At 39.8% G+C, this 23963-nt stretch overlaps 1 protein-coding gene across 3 annotated transcripts in view; it reads right to left on the reverse strand.

Annotated features, from left to right (window-relative positions):
- Window positions 1-15807, reverse strand: part of EPM2A (EPM2A glucan phosphatase, laforin) — a 36450-nt gene extending 20643 nt beyond the window's left edge. Inside the window, exons 1-2 of one of the 3 annotated variants that reach the window (XM_015858171.3) lie at window positions 13896-15807; window positions 4865-5039 (exon numbers count right to left, since the gene is read on the reverse strand). In XM_015858171.3, coding sequence (XP_015713657.2) covers window positions 4865-5039; window positions 13896-14157 — 437 coding nt within the window. In that variant the 5' untranslated portion in view covers window positions 14158-15807. Of the gene's footprint in view, window positions 1-4864; window positions 5040-11715; window positions 12265-13895 lie in introns of those variants that run through there. The other 2 variants (XM_032443860.2, XM_032443861.2) reach the window with 2 other exon arrangements.
- Between the last annotated feature and the right edge of the window lie 8156 nt (window positions 15808-23963).

Raw genomic sequence — 23963 nt, forward strand, 5'->3', positions numbered from 1 at the left:
ACATTCAACTTGCCAGCAACAGTCAGGCTCTGTTTGCAGCCATTTTATTAACAAAATACTCATTTTGTGAACAATCACTTCCTCCAAAGAAAGAATGCTCAGTCAAGCATCAGTTCCAAATATCACGTATGATCAACAGAATGGAAAGAACAAGAAAACAAACAAAAAACAGACAAAACTCACAAGACTATCAGAGCAGCACACTAACTCCCCCTTAGGTCTTGCTGGCCACATCCTATTTGGAATTTATGTAGTTAAATTACCATTGTTCACTTTTCTAAAGCACCCTGCAAGTCACAGGCTCTCAGCACATGAAGGAAACTTTTACTTCCATAAAACACAGCTGGTCTTTGTTTGCAGCTTCCTCTGCCCCTGCCATGTCACAGCACTCAGTTCAGCTCAGCTAGAGACTTCCTACCAGGTACACCTGCACACAGCATATAACGCTTATCATTTAATATTATTAATGTAATTCTTGATCCTGGTGATAAATACAATTTTGAAAATTTGCCAACTTTACCTGGCTGCTAAGAAGCACACTGAGCCATGCTCAACTCATGTATATACACATGATCTGGTTTCTAGAACTCACTTTAACAACTGCTGCCCTTCTGAGCTTTGTTCTGATGTGGATCCTTCTAGTGATCCCATTGGTTTTGTTTTTGCCATTCCCAGGTTGACAGTCCAGAAGTGGGACTACACAGACCTCAAAGTTCATGCCATCCCTCTGACAGACAAAATTATATACTTTTTTTTTTTTTTAATAGCTAACAAATGCAGGGAAAAAAAAGTGTGTTTACTACCTCTCCAGAGCTCCTTTCCAACCCCCATGAACCTGTGACTCCAGTACAGGGAGACATCCAAATAAATACAAATCAGATAAGGACTATAAAAATTGGTTAAGTTATCACAGAATCACAGAATTGTAGGGGTTGGAAGGAACCTCTAGAGATCATCGAGTCCAACCTCCCTGCCAAAGCAGGCTCCCTACACCACATCACACAGGTAGGCGTCCAGGCGGGTCTTAAATATCTCCAGAGAAGGAGACTCCACCACCTCCCTGGGCAGCCTGTTCCAAAGTTCTGAGCTTACAATATGGTTCTCTTCCTGCTCCTCTTCCTTCAGACAAACTCACTATACAAATTCTGCATTTTCAAGAACTTGAATAGAAAACTGCTAAAAAAAAATCAATTCTTACACTGATTTGAAACGTTTTCTTCCCCTCCAGAGACTAGTAAAATCATTTCATACCTCCGGTTGAGAGTGATAATGAGAGTGATAAAAACCTGAAGATATACATGGGACAAAACCTCAAAACTATTTTTAAACAATTCTGTAAAATATTATTCTCACTGGCAAGTAAACTGTGGAACTAATTTAGACTAGTTTATAGCTAGGTATAATGAAAGTAAACTTAAACAAGCAGTCAGATGTCCTAATTCATGAGATATGTATAACACAAAATGTGGCTTAGAATATTTTAATAACTTAATGAAAAAAGGCCAGATAATTTTACAATTAGAACCAGCACTGAAATCAAAGCATGAACTCATATTATGTTAAGTATTTTTAATCAGGATTGTTTTGCTAGAATACAAGGGAAAACTTTTGATCTGTAGCTCATTTCTTTCTTATTCTCTTCTCTAATATTGTTACCACAAGTCTCTTCTCCAGGCACAGGGGACCACTAGCTCTCAGCTTTTAATGTTAATTGCTGTAATCTCAGTAGACATCATCACCTCTTAGTTCATAATGTAGGCAAAAAGTATCAGTGTAGCTTTCTACTACAGCAGCACAGTTCACTGCACCAGAGGGGTTTTTTATAATAACTTCTTCTTTAAAGCTTCTTTTTTCTTCTTTTTTTTTGTTTTAATAATTCAGTAATAAAAGAATTACTTTAGAATGACACAATATAGAAGGGTATTTTGTTCTTTGAATGAATTAAAAACAGTTAAGCCAGAAGAGTAACTCTCCCCAAATTAAAAAGCAAATAAAAGCACTCTCTCTTGTATTTTTCCAGTTGTACAATTCAAAGGTAATTCTGGCCCCATGCTGAATTGAGATGAACATTATTCGTTAATGCAGGCTAGGGAAAGATCAGGCTCTTAGACCTGAGGTGTCCTCTGCCATAGCAGTGCTCAATGCATTGTTTGGTTCAGTCTTCCTAACATCCCAGATGTCCTGTAGCAACAGGAACATCTGCGTGGCACTCACAGATGTGACCAAAGAGCTATAAAAAACTATGTTCCTGCAATGTACCAGCTGGAGGCCTGACAGTGAACTTTAGACCATCTGCAATGACCGCAGACATTCAATTTCAAGCAACAAGACACAATAACTGGGTGTTTAAAAGCATCATTATAAACCATAGCATTAGCATAATCGATGTAGTTTAGAGGCCATTTCAGTTCTTCAATTCACTGCTAAGCAGACACCTAGTCACTGCTCTATATAGACATCCAGAGTCAGTACTTAGCCTTAAAATGAGTACTACCACAGAAGTCTTTAAGAATATCTTAAATTCATCAGTCCCAGCACTTGCAACATACAAATAGCAGTAAATGCAACACAACTAGTTAAATGAAGTTATATTCTTTTCTTCTCTCCAGTGATTCTCAGACAAAACATACCCAATAAGACTGTTTTCCACTCAGACTAAAGATGCATGTCAATCAAGTAGGTGCACATTATCTTCACAGGAGAACTATAAAGCTTTAGTTTAGCTATATCTGACAAGATTCACTCTCTTCACTCAAATTTGCTATTAAATTGCTCACTCTTAGACTCCTCTACAACATAAAGAACAGTGTGATAAGTAGGAATGATCAGGAAAAGTTACATAAAATGTGCAGCCCTAAAATCTCAGTGTAGATATGCAAGTGGATGAGGAATAACCCAGCTTCTTGTTTAGCTTTTGTTTACAAAAAACAAAATTAACTAGCCAGTACCATCAGGCTACTTTGTTATAATAACTGGGCATGTGAATCTGTCCCCAGCTATTAATAACTAAAAAGTAATTTAAGGCTGTGTATCTTCAAAGTATTATTATGTAACAGCACTGTTATGTGATATGCTCAATAACTTAATAAAGCTTAAAGATATGAGATAAGAATTACTTACTGAAGTTCTATATATAATACTGTCTTGCAATGGAGATACGTGCACGTGAGAGGCAAAGAGAGGAGATCCTCTTTGGGAAATGACTACATAACACAGAAAATTTTCTCAAAATACTCTTTAGTGTAACCTGTAGGTTTTTACCTCGTTTGGGAAACATACAGGCATGCAGATAACACAGTATTAAATGGATCACTGCTGCCTCTGGAAAGGAAGATAAGTTAGCCTTTGGTGCTTAAGTATTCTCTTTCTGACAGCTGTTCCTCTTTCTCACAAACTTCCTCTGCCAAGAGAAGATTATTTGGGATTGACAAGTTTCTGTTTTGGAGGAAACAAGATCATTTTTCTGACAGGATGCTGGAAATGGATGCTTAAGATACAGATAACACTCTGTCAGGAGTATTACATAGCTTGAGGGAGTCTCCAGGAAACTGTACCAAGTAAAATACCAAGTCAAATGCATACCTGCATATGCCTAAGAGTGTTTATGAATCTGTAATATTCCAAAAGATCCTAAGAGGGAAAAAAAAAAAAAGAAGTCTTTCCCTTGTTCTCTGCAAGTCTCATGAGAAAAAAGTTCTGCTTTTCCTCTATTCTGTCACAGTTCAAACATAACAGCTAAAGGAGGAGACAAAGCAGTAAATATAGAGTAGCTAAAAGAGTAATCCAGAGAAATCCACACAAAGGAATGCCAAGACCCAGTGAAAGTACAGACTTCGACTTCTTCAAACAATAGGTAGCCCTTTAGGACCATTAACTGCTCTATAGCAACATCAGCACCACCTGCCATATCAGGTTTCCAGTGATACAACCATTGTTAATCAAAATCTCTTGCCACACCCAGAACTGGAGACAGGGACAAAATTACTAATGGCCCCCAAGTCCTTAGTGCATACTGCCAGCCACCAGTGCTAAGGCTGCTGCTCTAAACACAACCTCCGCTTTATGCACAGCCCCAAAGGGTGCATACTATCTTCAATTGAAGCATTGCTGGCTCCTAATTCAGGCCATGGGTTTCACTGGTGAGTCAGCAGTGAGGCATGACAGACTATTTTTAAGCGCATGCTTCAGAGGTATCTGTATCCTCTCATTCTGTTTTCCCTCACATAGCAGCAGCAGCTCTAGCAGCACTTCTTGAACCCAGTACTTCAAAGATGAGCTACAATTACAGCAACCCAAGCTTGCATGGGTCTTCTAGACACAAAAAGCTGTGGGAATCAGTTGGACTCTACAGAACTCCAGGGAAGAACATAAATTTTAAGATTTTAAGACATCCTTAAATTTTAGCTTTTTTTTTTTTTAAAGAGTTTGCATACACTATGTTTAAGATGTATACATATACCTATAAGAGCTGTCACTAATTGCCACTGCTTTCACACATAAGCAATAATATATTTTTTTCTCCAAATAATGTCCTTCAGCAAAATAACCCCCAACACAAACACACTAGATATGTGTTAAATAGATGCATATTTACAAACACTAAATAACTGACAAACATTTTCTTATCTGACACAACAAACAGTTCCTCATAGGCTGCAGGCCTCCTTGGGCACAGAATCTCTTCTTTTAATTGAAAAAACATGATACTTAATTGCAAAGAGGTGTTTAATCTTTCTTCAGATTTCCTGAGGAACTGCTGCATACATATTGCCATTCATTGCTTCTAATGCAAAAGTTTTCTGATGTCACATTGATTCCCTGTTTCAAAACTTGACACCAGACAAGTCTCAGACCACTCTTTTACCTTGAGTAATGGATAGCTTGATGGCCTGCAATATTAAAATAGAAGTCAGTTGTATGTTTCATCTCATCAGTATGTCCAGAGACTTCAATCCAGTGTGCTATTGGGAGGCAGTAAACTCCATCAACTATGTTGCTCTGGTCGTAAACACAGCTTCGATCATGATGGGGCCCATTACCTACAACAGAAGAAAGGACAATCGTAGGCTGCGTATCCAGAACACTTTCCAAAAGATCTGCAGGGGATGTAAACTGAATATTTAAGGCAAGAAGTGACGTTTGCTATATGTTTAGACTGCGTTTCTAGAACATGTGATTAACACATTAAATAGCTAGAACACAAGAATGGCCTCAGAACAAATGTTCAACATTACAATCAATTGTTGTTAATGAATTAAAGACAGCATTAGGCCACTGTCAGGTTCCCAAACAGTGAACTGTGACACTCAGAATTCCAGGAATAATTAATTTTATTTAAGTTCCTCATCTGATGTTTTGACAGTACTTGACCTCAGCATGTAACATTTCTGCTGTGTGATCTCTCTCAGGGGTTCAGCTTTCTGTGATTCAAGGTCTAGCATTGATACAGCACAGCCTCATAACCCTGCCTCAGACTTCTAAGGAAATTGCTAAGCTATGAGACAGACCTTGGATACACAGCACAGCCATGCAAGATAAGAAAGGTACAAGTGCAAAAGAAGGTAGGGCTCTCAAGGCTGGATTGTTACCGGACAAGGATTCAAGAGGAAAAAAAAAATGGCACAGAATAGTATAAAATCTCACAGGAAGAAAAAGTAAGCAGGAGGAAGACAGCAACTCAGAAGCACTGAAGACCTGGCCAGCAAAGACTCTGCAACATCCTCCTGGGGATCACAAGCATGATAATACGTAGCCTAGAAGCCCATTACATCCTACTTGCCTTTTACATTTGCTAATCAATAAATGATTGCTTTCTATTCTTTGGAGTCTCACTGTATACAGGAAAAGTTCCCCAAGGTGATCCAGAGAGAGACTGCTATAACAAGTGAGCACTATTACCTTAAATGATCTAGACTAAAGTAAGAATTTTTTATTACAGTTATCCACTATCTACTATCCATTACCCCTCTGACTTATCTTACATCAAGTCAGAGCTTTATTACAGGCAACCAATTTTTAACACCATGCCACAGTAAGCTATCTAAAATGAATAGGCTCATGTCAGTAGTGAAAAGGTTTGCCAGCTTCCAAAAATCTAGTACATGTACATTCTTCCCCCTCCATTTTTACAGGCTTATTATAATACTGACTGCCATGTAGGAGTTATTGCACCGATTAAAAATGACCCAGTGTAAGGCTTGCTTTTAACATAAACCTGTTACATTTATACATTATTAATAATGTTAGAACATTTTGAGGTAAAACGATGCCTGCAGGAATGCCTTCAATACCATGTAAATGCTTCCAAGCATCATCCATAAGAAATTTCCTAAAGAGCATTTTAGGAAATGTATTAATGCAATGATTAGAGTATAAGACAAACATTTAATAATCAAGCTGAAAAATACTCCTTATTTCCAGATATAATACAGCATTCCTTATCATATTATAAAATACTATTACTTACCAACCTAAGAAAAGAAAATACTAGGCAAAGGACCATTTTCTCTTTCTATACTTGTAACACTATAATGAGACAATAATTGCAGGGTGGCAAAGTCTTTAGCTACAGCAAACAAGAATGTGCCCAAATACAGCAGCCATGGATACAGAAATAAAGGAAAAGAGCTGCTTATCTTCGGAAGGCCTCAGGTGGGCAGGGATCTCTGGCAAGAGATGCCCTCACCTCCACTGCCAACCCTTAAATGAGGTCTGGGAAGGGGTGGATCCTGGCAATCAAAGCACATTCTCTCTCTTAATTTCTCCTAGGATGCTTGTAAGCCCCAGAAGACATGGAAATCTTCTCACTCTTCAAATCTGTGATCACAACTGCATCACTAGATGCTTAAGAGTTGCCCATTTCCAGTTGCTTCTGCATAAGGTTCATGCACTACCATTTGCCAGTTCCACAGCCCATCATCCTCCTTCAGCTTCGATTCTCAGCTCCTTTCTTTTCTATCATCTGCTCTCTTAAATGGCAGTAGCCTCCATGCCTTGTAATCTTTTCACCTTCACCATGATTCATTTCCTTATCTAGCCTACAATCACACACAGCAAAGCCAGGAGTAAACTCCCTCTATAGACATCTGCCTCATTTGTTCCCTAAACAGAGTTTGTCAACTCTCGCTCTTGAAAGCTCCCTCCTCTAACTGCTATTAATCACTGTTGATTTTCTGCACCACTCAACATCACCTTCCTGCTGCGGCCTATATTCAAACAAGAATCTCTGTATTTCTGTTTTCATCTTAATACTTGAGTATGCAATAACAACTTGCATTCATAGCACTTTTCATGAGAGCTGCATAGCTCTTTATTTCTCTTAACATTACAGGCTGATGTATGAATTAACACCTCTCTTACTGAATAATGATGGCTGCGAAACAAAACGAATACAAAAGCAAATACAGCAAGATTTCAAACAGGAAGGAAAGAGGCTAACCACATATAGAAGAAGAATATTACCATGGGGAAGGAAACAAACAAAAAATATCATAGTGAATTTCTTAGAACACTAAATGCTAAATTCCCCTTCAAAGAGCTATGAAAGAATGCAATTCTTGGTACAAGCTACCAAGATCTCATTACCCTGGTAACATCCAAAGATCCTACTTCCCCACTCAAGTGCTTCCTGCCACCACTTGCTTCAGAAGATGCTGTTAAGAATCAAGTCCTTAGAAAAGTGAAGACTGTTTTATCAGTTTACATTATGCATCTGCCAGCAGAGTTTGCCATAGGAAAACTAATTTTTCTGGTTACTGTGAAACAACAACACAAGGAACGTTTTTTTTTATGTACAGCCACACTACAGATTTAGAAGGAAAATGTAAATGATAATTTAAAGCTCCTATAAAAGGGATAAAGATTGAATTCTCTTAACTTTTATCTCACAGAGTCATTTAATATAAAAAAAGAGTCTGACAATTAAACCAGCTTTTATTCAAGTTAACTGATCATAAACAGTTCTTTAAATAGAAAACAATTAGGACCACTTACATTTTCTTTTTACACATTCTATTATACGCCTGCAGAACACATACAACTATGCAAACAGGCACAGCTTGTGGGATGAGCAGAAAATATTAACTACACAACCATCAGTTCTTCCTTCTGCAGCCCTGTTTCTATAAACTTTTTCTCATTAATAACCTCTGTTTGAAGCAAAGTGCTTCAACCTCATGGCATGCTCAGGCTAAGCATAGGAAGTTCCACATGAATGTGCGGAAGAACTTCTTTACAGTGAGGGTGACGGAGCACTGGAACAGGCTGCCCAGGGAGGTGGTGGAGTCTCCTTCTCTGGAGATATTCAGGACCCGCCTGGACGCCTTCCTGTGTGACGTGGTGTAGGGAGCCTGCTTTGGCAGGGGGGTTGGACTCGATGATCTCTAGAGGTCCCTTCCAACCCCTACAATTCTGTGATTCTGTGAAAGCATGCCTTAACTTACCCATCTCATTTATGAGAAAGTTAACCAACTCTATCGCTCTAAGCCCAGCTCAAGGCCTCTCAGAACAGGAAGAGTTCATGCAAAGAATAAAATAGCTACCAGAGACAGGATAAAACTTTGGTACTGCTTGTGAAACACTTACTGTGCTCTCTCTTGCCACTACAGGCCAAACAGATTATTTTCTGGATTGAACTACTTGCAGCATAGGGCTTCCCCAGCCTACAAGTAAAAGAACCAAGAGACCATCACTTCCTCACTCTGGCCCTTTGTTGTTTGTTTGAACAGTATGGTTGGTTAGGGAGGAAACAAACCGTGATGAAGGTAATGATATCAAGCTTAACAGAATTTGAATCTTAGTGCACTGAGAAAGTGTTGCTGCTCTTTTTATTTCTTACCCTCTGTTTAAACACCAGAGAGAAAAGTGGCCAGGGCAGAAAGAAGTGCCATGAGACTACCACGTGCAGAGTCTAGACATGAGCTCATGACTGAAGCTGCTCATATCCACATCAACATCCTATTCTACTTAACCCTTCTATTCGCCCTACTCCACCATGTCCCAATTGTCTGAAATCCCAGCTCACATTAGATCTTCTAAGTGACTTCACTAAGTCAGTCAGCAGCATACCAAACAGAAATGGTACATTCAGCACAAAGTATTATTTACTCATTTCTCAAAGCATTATATAATTGCACACAGACTGTATCACAATTTGGAAGAGACATGATAAGCTAAAGCTTGATCTTTAAAGACAATGAGCAAAATCTAAGACAACAAAATTTCTCAACACCATTAAGTGTCCTGAAGAAAAACACATGAATGAATGAAGAAAACATAAGATTAACTTTTCCGGTGTCTCTGCAGACAGTGGCTTTACAGCAAAGCTGTTTCATATATTGTCTAGCTGCAGCCCTGCCAGCTCCCAGCTTATTGTGCTGCTACTTGGTAGAAGTTTTAATTTTTATCATTTATGATGTGAATGAAGTGGTTATGTAGAAACTACACAGCACAGAGTGGTTGTAGAAGCGCTATGAATCTTATTCTTGCCCTAGACAGATCCTAAACCACATGACTTCCTTTTCCAAACATCCAAGTCCAAAAATGTCAGCGTACTTCTCAGTTCAGAGCTAGCTTTGAAAAACCACAAGGCTACTTAAATGACTTCAGATACACACATTAGCTTCAACGGCAACAAGCAAATCCAAAAAGAAAGCAGTCAGGTAACTTTCAGATCATTTACTTTCAAATCAGTGAGAGCAAAAACTTTCTCTTTCAATCTTTGTCGTAACTTCTGCGTGAACCAGCAGGGTTATGCACGTTGACTCAATTTTTTAACTACGCTTAAATACAACAAATAATTACACTTGAAATACTAAATCAGCTCAACTTTAAAAAGGTAAATGAATACCTCAGGTTCAAGTTTAGAAGTTACACTGGAAGAGTTTAATAACATCATAAGCACTACAAGCATTCTTGGAGTAGGGAAATGGAAAGGTATTAAGGAACTGAAGTTTGGGTGGTTTTTGTTTGTTTTTTGTTTTTAATAATAAAGCAATGGGAAATAAAGGAAACACTGAAAAATTTCTGAAATGAATGATTTAAGAGCCTAAGTATTTGCTACCTTCTTTACCTTTCATATCTATATGACAATGGAGAAAATCCTCAAGTTCTCAAGTTTTGGACACGATTCTTACAATTACTTGAATATGCTGCAGTGTAATGTCGTTACCAGACAGTATTTCAACTGGACTTCCACCACTACACTAGCAATATTCAGACTTACTATCCTTTACATCAGATTCTGCCATGGAAGTCCCCCTACTGCCCATTAGAAAGGTATTCAACCTTTTATGTCTGGAAATATGACCTGTCTCAATCCCATCAAGTCTGAATTGCTATTGATTGCTAAAAACCAGATAAGGGAAGCTGAATTTCCCTCACTGGAAAGATATTTCAGGTCAGATATTCCAGCAGTCTGAGTCTGCCATAGACCCTTAGATAGAAGTCCCACCTTTCAAGAATCTAAGCAAAGTCCCTGCATGGCTGGCCTTTATTTTAACATTTCAGACAAATACTTTCAAATAACACATTTGAATTCTGTGTGTCACGTACTAATCCTTACTTGCATGCTCTGCTTCTTAATGCCTTTTCTGTTGTCACTATTCTGTCTGCCCCTTAGGTGCAGAAAACAGTAGGCATAATTCTATTTCTTGTACTGCTGCAATATGTAATAATGCTCAAGAGAAAATTGTTAATTTGCCACACTAGCTCACTAACTCCTTGTTCACGCCTGGTTTGGTTTTCAGAATCGTTTCCTTGCACGCGCTAATCCCCTAAAAGTATCCAAAAAGCAGAAGACCATTTCATGGTGAGTTTATTTTCTATGAAACTAAAATAGTGATGATTCAATTTCTCATTCTGTGGACTAATATACATTACCAACAAAATAAGTTTGAAATCTTGTCAAAATCCAGATTTAATTCAAGATTTTTTAGCCTATTATCCTACCCCTAAAAACATTCCTTTTATAGATTCTCATTACACTAACATTACAAATAAGCGGCCTACAAGAAAGCCCTCTTCAGCACTTAATGCTGTTTATCAACAAGAACTTTTTTTTAATGAGAAAATAAACATTTTCTAAGGCAACTTTCAGAAACATCTGTTGTATTTCTCTAAGACTGCTTAAGCACAGGTGTTCACAGTGGGAGCTGCAGCTATACTAAGGACTTATAGCCAAATGTCCAATCTGATGATATAGACTAAGCCACAGAAACGCAGCTCGAAGGCAATTCAGATCATGAAATGAATGCTCTTTTCATATGGTGGAAATAAGAACAAATGCAAAGATAAAATAATGGATGCTAATAACAAAATACATAATGTAGAAGTCTTAACCAACTGCTCTGAAACTCCATATGGTTTTGTACTGTATATTACTGTTTGCTACTTAATAACAAACCAGAAAAGATCACTAAATTACAGTCAGGAAACAAACTATATCTAGACTGTAACTATGGCAAAATCTTAATCAAAAGATTATCCCAGTTACCTATTTTTCTACTGCTCAGTGCTTTTCAACACTGAAAATAAATTATTGACCCATACTAAATTCTTCTGTCCCTTAGAAGTGAGGAGAAGGAGTGGACAGCAATAAGTGAGGCACCTGCAGAAACAATACATTTATTTCATCATTATAACCACAAATGTTTAATTGCCTTTCACAGCAGTCAGAGTTGCCCTGCAGTTGTCACTGTGGGTAGGGATGACACATACCTGTCCAATTCATGTGTATGGATTTGGCAAATACCATTGCACATGCTTATTTTCACTCTTCTAATTTTGCAGTTTCTCGGGCAACTCTCCATTGCTTTATACATCTCCAGTCGACTGCTCAGCTTAAGTTGCTTAATGATGACATACAGACAGAAAGGAAGAAAAACCTTGTTACTAATCATGTCATTATATGTGCTGAGGGAGCTGAAGAACAGAAGACCAGGAGCTACTGTACTTTGTAAACAAAAGCTTCTCTCCATTCATTATCCTGTATTCAGAAGCAGGTTTCAAACTTATTCAGTTTTGCTCATAGCAAAGTTTCCTCGCAGCTGAAAGGTTCTCGAGCACCCAGTATCACACAGGATGCAACAGGCTCACACAATTATTCAGCTATCAACATCCTACTGCACTTTTTGTTCCTTCCAAGACATTATCTTCTTTAGAACAGGACTAGAATGGAGGAAGGAAATAAAACCCCGTGTTATTTTCAAAAGCAGAACAGATGATGCTGGACTAAATACTGATGAGATTTGCGAGCAGTTGCAAGAGAAGCAGCCCCTGGCTGTACACAGCTATACACAGGTAAAATGGCGACACCCAGTGGGAGCAACACTGCATAAAGCAGCTCCATTAAAAGGGCTGAAGAAACGTTAAACAAACTATTAACAAATCAACAAATTTCTCGTTCCACTTTATCTAGGAAATGAGTAGCCAAAGCCAAAATAAAGAGAAGCTACACGGCCACTGAGCCACAATCCCCTACAATGGACCATACCAAGGTCAACATCCATAGCCAGAGGCTGCTTCTAAATTGAACCGAAGACTCCCAAGGAACCACAAAGAACCATCTGCCCCCCAAAGTAATGTTTGTTATGTGAACATGGATCAACATTTACTTTCCCCTCCTCAAAAGCTAAGGTACCAAGATACTATATTGCATCATCTCAGAACAGTTTGGGGCATACCCTTAATATCTCCTTTGTTGTTCAGTGGAACATTTATCTTGCATAGTACCTACAGTTTATTTGGACCACAGACTGAAAGAGATGTATAAATCCAGTTCTAAAGAATCTACACCAAAAACAGATTACAGAAATACAGAAAGGATGTTGCTGAAAAGAAGATAGCATTGATATTCCCTTATTATTCTATTGGGTAAAATTCTTCTAGTCTCTGAAGCTCAACATCATTAACTGGTTTTTGATAAATATCACACACTTAATCTTCCTGTATTTCAGGCCTTTCAGCTGAACTCACAGCAGGTAAGCAAAGTACCATTGCCAAAGAAACATTATTTGGACCACAGACATGCAGGAATCACAATGTGAGCCCAAAGGGCCCAATGGCTTTAAGGCACAGGCCCCAGGTGAGCACCAGCATCAGTGTCATCACCTCGGGTCACTGCAAGCATCTGACCCTTTGGGGAAACAACAGCCTCCTCTCCCACCTCATCCTCCTACCGAGAGGAACCAGTTCCCCTCAAGACACAGGACACAAGCCACCAACCTGTCACTCCCTGTGACAGAACCATAGTATCATTTGAGTTGGAAGAGATCCTTAAAGGCCATCTGGACCAACTGCTCTGCAGTGAACAGGAACACTTACAGCTTGAGTAGGTTGCTCAGAGCCCGTCCAGCCTGACCTTGAGCGTTTCCAAGGTCTGAGCTCCCACCACCTCTCTGGGCAACCTGAGATTGGCTGCTTAAATACACACCCCGAAAAAGGATGAGGAGTAACTGCTCTATAACGTGCTATTCTCTACACGGATTATAAAACTGGATAAAAACGTGGTGAATTCTTTAATCATCCGTCTTCTATTCACCAAGTCTGATCCTTTCCTCAGTGAGGAGAGGTGAATTTCACAGAATTGTAGGGGTTGGAAGGGACCTCTAGAGATCATCGAGTTCAACCCCCTGCCAAAGCAGGTTCCCTACACCACGTCGCACAGGTAGGCGTCCAGGCGGGTCTTGAATAACTCCAGAGAAGGAGACTCCACCACCTCCCTGGGCAGATTTACAGCTTCATACTTCTGTATCTACAACAACAGCTCGTAGAAACTGACTAAAGTAACCGAGCTCTTAAGAACACAAGAGAGAAAAGCAGCCCCCGCAGCCCTGCCTGGCCCGGCCCGCCGCGTCAGCTGCCAGCCCCACCCCGCTCCGCCCGAGCCCCGCCTTTACCTTCCCATAGAAGCTGGCCGCCCTCCCGCCGCAGGAACTTGTACCAGAAGGGGCTGGCTGTGTCCTCGTCCGGCAGCAGCACCTCCCCCAGCCACAGAACCGGTTCCTGGGCCGCCAGCGCTGCGCTCGGCCGTGCTGGCTGCATGGGCACGGCGCGCTGCGGGTCCCACTCGCCCAGCTCCGGCCGCGAGCCGGCCACAAGCAGCGCACCGCCGCACTCTGCGATGCGGGCCGGCAGCACCACGCCGAAGCGGAACAGCATGGCGAGCTGTACCGGGCCGAAGGCGGCAGGGTATGGGGTGGGGGGAATGAAGCCGTGCCGCCGCCAGGGGCCGCCCCGCACCCTCACTTCCGGAGGGGGGACCGGGGCGGGCGGGGCGCTCCGGCTGGGGCTGTGCCTCGCTTTGGCTGCCCGCTGAGGGCATGGGATGGGCTGCTCGGCAGCACGGCCTCAAATGTCAGAGTTCAAGGAGTGTTTGGATATTGCTTTCGTAAGGTTTGATTTTGGGAGGTGCTGTGTGGAGCCAGGGTGATTCTTGTGGGTTCCTTCCAACTCGGGCTATTCAGTGCATCCGTGACTATTATCCCAGCAGATAACTAATGAACTGAGATTGCAAAGGGTTGCTCGTTACATATATTGACTTTAGCGAGCATTACTGCTTTGTTCAATGAAGCTGCTGCAATTAGTCCAGAGAGACTTAATTTAGTGCTGCAAACACCTCATTAAATCACTGCTATACCTGCGGTGTTACAAACAGTCTCAAGGTTTGGTCCCAAATAACGTGCTTAGTGCTCAGGACAGTTATACCTCCTCTGTAGGCAGGGAGATGCCAGCCATGGTGAGACTAGGAATGTGAGGGACTGGTGGGGGCAGCAGGTGGTAGACAACTCTTCAACAATTCTGCTGCTCTTAATTGCCTGCATTCTATCTTGCCCTTCTGGCTGTAATTTGGCAGCTCCTACATGTAGCAATATTCAGGGCTTGCAAAGACTGAGGGAAGGGATGCAATCCAACCATTTATAGGACGGTCCTTGTCTGAATACACCCATTTCAGAAGCATTTAAAGACAAACAGAGAAGTAGTAACTTTATTTAGGTCAAGTTCTGGGAACAGGATGAAGGCTTTTCAGTGAGTCAAAAGAAATCCTGCTTCAAAAGGTGGCTGCTTGTTTCCTGTGTTCGATGGCGATGACACACTGAAGAATATGTACTGCCAAATGTATTTTTAAGAATGCTTGAGCTCATTTTCACTGATCCCAATTCAACTTTTGTAAGTGATATGCCACCTCTGTTCCAGACATAACCAAAGTGAAGGGGATTCTGGCAGCCCTCCTCCTAGCCCTGTTGCTTTTGTGGAACAAAGCAACACATTTTAATCCTTGTTTTTGCTCGACCTTACAGTCAAGTTACCTACAACCTGTCTCATAATTATCTTTCAAATATCTACCCTTGTAGCATACACTTTCATTTTAGTATTAAGGGCAGTACAGAGAGCGATGGTAAACTTAGATTTTCTACCTCAAGCGTGGTAGTAGCCCTAAAAGCATCTTGTGTCTACATAAAACCCCAAAGAAGTGGTGGAGTCACCATCCCTGGAGGTGTTCAAGATAAGGGTGGATGTGGCAGTGAAGGATGTGGGTTAATGGGATAGCGGTAGCAGTTGATGGCTGGACTGAATGACTTAGAGGTCTTCTCCCACCATAATAATTCTGAGATATGCAACTGTTCATTCCAGGCACCGTTCGAGCTAAGAAGCTGCAGGATCCAGTAGCGCATCTGATAATTTAACTCCTGGCTGTTGTCTAAACCTTAACGTAAAAAGACCTGCAACATATATGTACCTTTAAAAAAAAGCTTCTTTATGTGTCAAACCCTCATTATAGACCTGCAATAAAAACTATATTTTTAGTCTTGTGCAGAATATTAGCGGCTAAATTAATTGTCCATTTCTTCTCCATATTTCACCATGATCCATTTTGTACACACCAGCATTGGGTGCTGGATTAAGGTTAAAAATAGCACAGAGTGACATGCTCGAGTTCCTGCAGTTTTTACTGTTGAATAGTTTTTATTGATGAATACTACCAAACTGTGAAGTGTAGACAGGATGATATGGGTCTTCATTAGATCTAAGACCACATAAACAAGACTATGTAAGTACCATAAGGTTTGGCTCCAAGCTCAGAAGTAAATGGTTTGCTGCCAGCTATACGTAGTCTATGGATTTCTCATCTCTAAACTGGTGTTTTATATAAGAACCAAAGGATGAAGGGGCAATAGGGAGCTTACACGTGCTGCTGTGTAGTTGAATATTGCAGGAATTGAAGAAATACTTTCACTTCTGGGCCATTGCTTTAAGCCTAAATTCCTAAGGAATTAATGATAAACCAATTTCCTTTGAAAAAAGCCTTATCCTCATACCGCATGACCAGCACTCTGTCCCTGCAGTCCTCAACACTGTTCTTAAACCTAAAAGCCTTTTCTGTAAGCCAGTCATCTTTAACAGCCACAAATGTAAACAGGACCATTTCCTGGTTTTGCTATATCAAGTCCCATTCCAATAAGCATGCCTTTCAGGTCCAATCAAAAAGCTCTGGCATAAAGATGCACAAACCCTACTAATTAAATTGCTTTTAGCTGTCCCAGAAGCTGTTGTTTTCATTCATATGGGAATAAACTATCATCTGAGAGCACTGTGACCCGTCTGATTGTGGTAATTGATACTGTGCCTTTGTGTCCTTGATGGCACTATAGGCTGTAGCATTATACTCAGAGCTGCAGCTCTGTGTGCCTCAGTCTTCCTTAAATCTAACGATGCAGTGATGTTTGTGTTTTCCTTACTCTACAGAATCCCTTTGATTTCTTTTACCATCTCTTCCTGATATAAAATTGTCCCGGTGCTTTCATGAACTCATACCTTCAAAACTTTCATTACACTCATGAAACTTGGCAAGTCAATTCCTTACTTACAGAGAGAGAATTGCTGGCTGAAATTATAATAAAGACACTAACCAAGAAGTTTGACAGACCACAATTCAGCTTTCTAAGTTGAATCTTCACCATGGTTTTCTTACTTGAAAAGTGTCTACTAAATATAGAAATAGAACACAGCAACGGATGCTACTGAAGAGGCAGATGTAATTCCATGGTGTAAGGCAGCCTCAGTCCGTAGCATGCATGTTCCTTAGTGATTGTAAACTTTTACACCCTGGGCCTGTTTGCTGCCTGGCACAGCTTTATCTGCTGTTGCTGTACAGTGTTCTCAAACAATAATATTTCCAAGTAGGGCAATGTGTAGCGAAGGCAGAGCTTGAAAAACAAAACCAAAACACAGATATCAAAAGGATCTGGTTGGAGAAGGGATGACATTTAGATGTGTTTTTCTTTTTTTCCCAATTGCATGTTTTGGCTGATGTTTAGATCAGCTGCGCTTCCTAGACTAGATTTTACTCCCTTTTTTGGTCATTTTCTTTCTCGTGAAGATATTGGGAAAGAGTTACTGCGATATCTAAATGTTTATTATAGAAAAGAGGCAGCACACTGTAAAAAGAAATCCATGTATGTTACATGGTAAAATCTGAAGACAGAAAGAATTTTAAATACTTAAAGATCCTATTATCAGATAAATGCTGCTATTCCAACTTTTTCATTTTAGCTGCTGCTTCAGAGGAGCAATAACTCCATTTACTGTTTTAGCTGCTTAGTGCTAATAGCAGCTTTCTATGCAGGCTAAGCCAGCTCCCAGTGGGGTTCTGCCTCCCCTGGGGTGTCCCTGCCTCAGGGACCCTCTGAGTTCCACCATCCACATACAACGCATTTGCACTGGAGCAATGGCCTCAGTGAATGAGGTGCATCCCAAGCCCACCTGGAGCTCTGGCAGCCCTCTCATCAGCGGGGCCCTTCTGCCTGGCACAAACAGGCAGAAGGCAGGCCAAGGATTTATTCAGAGGGCTTGCGTAAATGCTTACTGGACAGTAAAGATTTAACGACCGCTAAGTACCTTGATATTCTCAAGTGCAAATTAGTACGTAACAGTAAATGGTTGCAATACTAAACTCATTATAAGGTACCCTGTTTGAAACTGACCTTTAACAACCACTCTTCAGTAACAGATCAAGCAATCATCTTTAAAACATAGGTAAAGTGGAAGGAGGAATTAAAAAAACTCCAGAAATCACCCTACCTACCCAGCTGTCCTACCACACCACACAAGAAGAACCAATTGTACCACTAGCCAAAGCTAGTAAAGAAGTAGATTTAACACTTAGACAACAGTGTAGAGGGATCTTGAGTATTTACTCCATCATCTGTCTTCTATCTATTAATATGGTATTATACCCACTGTATAGATCTCATACATTGTAGCTTCCTCATTTTCTTGATTTCTTGTATTTACCAGTTTTTCAACTATAGACTTCTCATTTCTCTTTTTGAGAAACTTTATTTCAAGCTAATCTGGCCAGCTTTACTGAATTCACTTACCCAACAGAAATAATCCATGCAGAGGAACACTGTTTTCAACCAGCTTTAAAAACAAAGAAAAAAACCACCTAGAAAATATGAAGTGCAGTCAAGAATGAGCGTATAAACAGTCTGAAGCATAGCAACTTTCCACAGGTCATGGCAACAGTTCGCAGCCAAGAGCCAGAAAATGTGTATGGCATAGTTTGGAGACTAGGTCATAGACAGGGGACTCCTACTACTTAATTTGGCGTGTGTATGTTGCTGTGTATCATAGTGACCTGTTTCCACTGGAGCTCGAGCCCTCCCACAGCTGCCTTTCCATTAGCACAGCCAGTCCCCTCAGGGCAGTTCCAGCAACAGGAGCCACAGGTGGCTTCTCAGGAGCAGTACCTCCACTGTAAGTCACCAGCTGACGGTTTATCATTGATTTCTCCCACTCCACACCTGTTTTGAAAGAATAAAAGTTTGGAGATGAACCTGAAAATGAATCTGTCATGTTAATGAACAATGTTATACAAGCCTCTGAAGGACACGAAAGTGTACTTCATTGTAAGCATATGAAGATTTCTCCTTGAAAAGTTGCACTTGTCCATTTCATGTATGAATTCCATTGCCTCAAGCAGTAATGAGCACATATGTTTTCAAATAACAAGATCCTTGTCAGTACTTACTTTTTGATCCTTATTGCATGAAAATACAGTTGTACAAGCTGTCTGAAATTTGCTATGCCCCCCCCTCCACCTTCCCCAGTGCTTTGAAATTTACAGGAAAAAGCACATAGAGTTAACTAGATTCCTTCTTGGTTTGCATTATCTGCATACTTACATAGACACAGTACTCCTAAGCTAAGATAGTTATGGAAGACTTGATACTACAAAAATATTTTCACCAAAAGCCTCTCCTGCTCTGAGATAAACACAATCAGAAATGTCTATGACACAGACCAACATTTAATAGTCCTTGAATACGTCACATGAGCCCAAACATGTTGTTATTGCAATCACATGCTTTTACACCTTACTGATTCCTTATACTGACACATATTTAAGTGAAACTGATTTCTTAAGTTAACAGAATTAGTTCATGCTTGATAGCAAATTCCTTGTCTTGGAAACTTGTACAATAAATCCCGCTCTGATCTTTTACTTTTCAAGGTGTACAAAGACAACAATGTAAAGATGGTAATGGCACAAGAGAGGTGGTAATAAATATCCAAAAGGTTATCTACAGAAAAAACTCACCTGTATAGAAGCCTTCAGTCAGCTAGAAAACACTGAGGCAATCTCCACCAAGGAGCAGTCTCAAAGAGATGCTGCCTTAGTGGCGGTCAGCCCTTAAAGGAGGTCTAGAGGAGGTGGAGTTAGGCTCCATCCTGTCCTGGAGCACAGCTCAATTACTCTCACCTGTGCTCCCACAGCGGACCTACACTTGCCTCAGCTGATTAATCAGAGGTTCAGGCTGTGATTACCAATTTTCCATACACAAGGTCATGCCCACAAAATAGTGAAATTGAGTTTTTTAGCGTACTGATGCATAGATCATTTTAACTAGTCCAGTGCAAACTTTGAGCACTTGAGTTGCTGTCAGCCAACCAACATTTCTTTGTAGTGTGTTGTGGGGTACAAAATTCTACGTGGGGTAGAATTTTGTGTTCCAAGTTCTCAAGAACTTAATCTTGTTTTAAAAAAAAAAAAAGTTACTTACACTATATACATTTATCAGCATGTCTGACTTGTTACTAACTGAAGTTATCCCAGAGGTTAAAATATTTTTTAAGGAAGAAAAGGAAAGGGGAATAATATAATCAAGCTACTGCAATGGCCAGTCTGAACTGGCAACCGCAGCACAACAGAGCATTTGATGACGAGCTAGATTTGCCTCTACTATACTTCCTTTATAAGCATCTGCACTTCCATTGACTTAAACTGAAAACAACAAGCAAGCCTGTATTTTCAATTTACACTGTAGGTTTGAATATGTATATATAATTACTATTGTAAACATTAACTAACCTGATGTGTTAAATGGCAAAGGGTATGAACTGTATCCCTCAGCACTTCTAAAAGATCTAGATGTGGTAACTCTACCTGTTGCTTCCATAATCAGAATTTCAGAGAGTGTCAGTCCCAACTGAGTCAATGTTGCAGTGGTGCTGAATAGTTTGTCCTCTGTCAGAAACAGCAGTAAATTAAATGAGGTACTTACTGGCTGTTTATTCCAGCTATAAAAGACCAGTTCCAGCTACAATATCCCCTCAGGGCAGTTCCAGCAACAGGAGCCCGTCTGACCTGGTTTAGAACACTTTGAAAACTGCATGGAAGACAATGGAATCGACTCATTTCTCCCGGAACACCTATTTTTCTGTACATTTACTAATAGCATCACCATATGCCGGAACATGAAAATGTACAGCACAAGCATTCTGATTGCTAACAATCTAAAGCCTGTTCTTCTGAGCCCACAATACTAAAAAAGTCTGTTGAAAGTTTTGTTTACATAACAAATCCAGCTGGCATCATTTTCCACTCAAGTACTTCAAAGTCAGATAAACAAGTTGCTGACATTCTTTCCCAAGTAAACAAATTCTATTTAGATTTGTCTGTACTGCTGGTGAACAATTATTTTTGTCTTACATGTAATGTTCTGAATTTATTAATACATGCTTTTCTGTAGCATATATTTGTTCAAACATTACCACCTGCATAAATTCAAGGGATCAGAAACTGACAAACATCTGACATACTGATCAAACTAAGCATAAAGTGCACTAACACAAATGTCACACCTTTAGCATTTCGCTTCATTTTAATGTGATTAAATCCATGTGGTCTGCAGGGAGCAATACATAAATAAAGTTCTCAGTCCACTCACCCAAGCTGTACTATGGATGAATTTGTCAGAACATCCACTTAAAACATAACAGCAACTTTACAGATCATTTTAATGCTGGCTTTGGGGAAAAAAAAAAAAAAAAAAAGAAAAAAAAGTCTTCTACTGTTAATCTCACACTTATGTAAAAAATCAGCAACGATAGAGTGGCATTTTATGCCACAGAGAGAATTAGAAATGACAAAACTGCTGGGGGAGTGCATTTGGCTATGATGTCATGGGCTAGATTTTGGCTCCTAGCACATCCTGCTGCAAATTCTGTATAACAGAATCCCAGGGAGAAACATTTCCTTTGGAAAGGCAGGGTACCATGCAAAAAAGAAGATCAACCATAAAGGCTGAATTTTCTAAAATCAAAAAGGCTGCCATCTTCAACAGAGGGAAGCAGATGGCCACTGACTTAAAATAAGAAAAGTCCAGAGATGAGACAGGATCAGATTAAACTGGTGATAAGAAACATCCTACTCATCTGCATCAAAAACCATGTGCAAGGTGAGATCCCATTTGAAATTCTTCTCACTGCAGAAGTAAAGCCACCTTGCTTAGACAAAGAGGTACCCACTCATCCCTCCCCTCACACTTGAAACACACAATGAAGTGTTCCCTGACAGCTGAGGCTCATAAACAGCTGCCACTGTACATAACAGCCATGTTTTACCTTAGCCACGGTTCAAATCTCATTGATGCATTACTTCTCATCTGCTGCCAAAGCCTCCAGAATTATATATTGAACATAACAATGTAATCACAATACAAAAAAAGTACACAATATTCAAACAATAACACAGTACATAACTGTCAAACTCTAACACTTCTGAGCAAAGTCCAACAGATATCAATGTCAGGTCCTTGATTGGTCCTTTGCTAACTGGTCAGTAATCCGATTAGTTTTGTTCTACTGCTTACCCCTTTGCTGTGATGTTCATGTGAAAGTACTAACAAATCTCAGCTTTCATGTTGCTAGTAGAATTTTGTCCATTTAAACAACAATAAATTTGAAATCAGCCCCCCCCTTTTTTTTACCTGCTTGAAAATGTAACTTAGAGGGAAAAAAGCTAATATTAAAAAACGTCTATTACAATCTAGACTTTGTATTGCATTACTTTTAACACTGTAAAATACTCAGTTCAATACCACTTCATGATGCTGTCAAACTGAAATAATGCTCTATCATAAGATATATATCATGATATATAAGATATATAAGAAATGACACCGTACTTTAGGATGAAACTAAACACCAGAATATTAAAATACCAGTAAGACAGAAATCACATTTTTCTGATTGATTTTATAAATCTAGCTTTAAAGTGAAACACACCTCACTGAGTGCTAGTTGTTTTGTTTACTTGTGGGTGTTTTTTTTGTGTGTGTGTGTTTTCCTCCTGTATTTTGCAACTGATGCCCATTTTGCAGACATTTTTCTACCACCTGTTATCAGTCTGCATATCCACCAGTACATGTTGCTGAATTTGGCTTGTCAAAATGACAGAGGCATGGACTTCTGCTGTCCCATACTGTAACGCATCTGATGATGACTAAAGATGTTTTCTAGACTGTCACACTACTAGCAAGTTTTTAGCAAGTGACAGCCATCAGTCTCTTTATTTTTCTTCTTCCACATCTTTGTTCCCCTTTTCTGTGAAAGGCTGATGAAAGCATGCAGGTAAATACTCCGTATCAGAAGGATCTTATTGTCCTATTACTCTTATGAATTACTGCCTCTGACACCACTGGCAGGTAGAACCTGCAGCAAATAAATATTTGTATTCAGTAGAGAACTGCATTCAACATAGCTAATACTTAATTGGGGAATACAGGTAGCACTTGAAGACAGATTATAACTGAAGTGTAGCACAGAGTAAAAGTAACAGGGTACAGGAGCAGGGTAACTCCTGTTATTATAGAAAGACTGATAAGCCATTAGTAGAAACAGCTGCAGAATGTACAAGCCTGAAACTCTCTGTACTCTCAGAAACAGTCAAAAGAGGAGTTTTCTGTGCTGGAAATGGATGCCTTTTTTAGTACGTTGAGCCCATTTCTCCATTCAGTATTCTTCTCTAGTTTGGATTTCTACAAAATTCACCACACACACAACAGCCATGCTAAGAAAATGCCATTCTTCAAACTGCCTCTAATTACATGCCATAACTTGTTTATAAACACTAACTGAATGCAGTATTCCCTCCATGCTCTTAACAACCACTGAGCTTTGTTCATCAGAAGATGATCAAAGATACCTGAATGGACCTTTTGACTTTACAGTAAGAATTTGAATCATCTTTCTGTTATTATAGCAAGAATCAAACTTTCCATTTAATTTAGATCTTTATTTGGTAAAGTGCATTCACTATGTAAGACCCTATGAAGACAGTTTTAGTAAGGACATTTAAAAACTAGAAAAAGGCAAAATATTCTGGAATACTTGAGGCATCGAGGAAAGTAAAGCAAGACAAAACTGATTTCCTTACATAGCAGTATGCCCAAATACACTTATGGAGAGGAAAATACAGAAGGCTAAACATGGCACCTTGGGTACACTTGTACAAAAAGTAAAATAGCTCCAAATGTGTAACGGTGGTTAAAAACAACTGTGAGCCATAGCACAATACCGAGCACAGTTCAGATTCATTCATCAGTTATCAGAGTTATGTAGGATAGGTGCATTTTTGTCCTTTAAGATTGTCAGTTTATTCATTTTAGCACACTGCAGGG

The sequence above is a fragment of the Coturnix japonica genome, chromosome 3, assembly GCF_054131305.1.
Source record: "Coturnix japonica strain WE chromosome 3, WE-NBRP24, whole genome shotgun sequence".
In the NCBI taxonomy this organism is placed as follows: domain Eukaryota; kingdom Metazoa; phylum Chordata; class Aves; order Galliformes; family Phasianidae; genus Coturnix; species Coturnix japonica.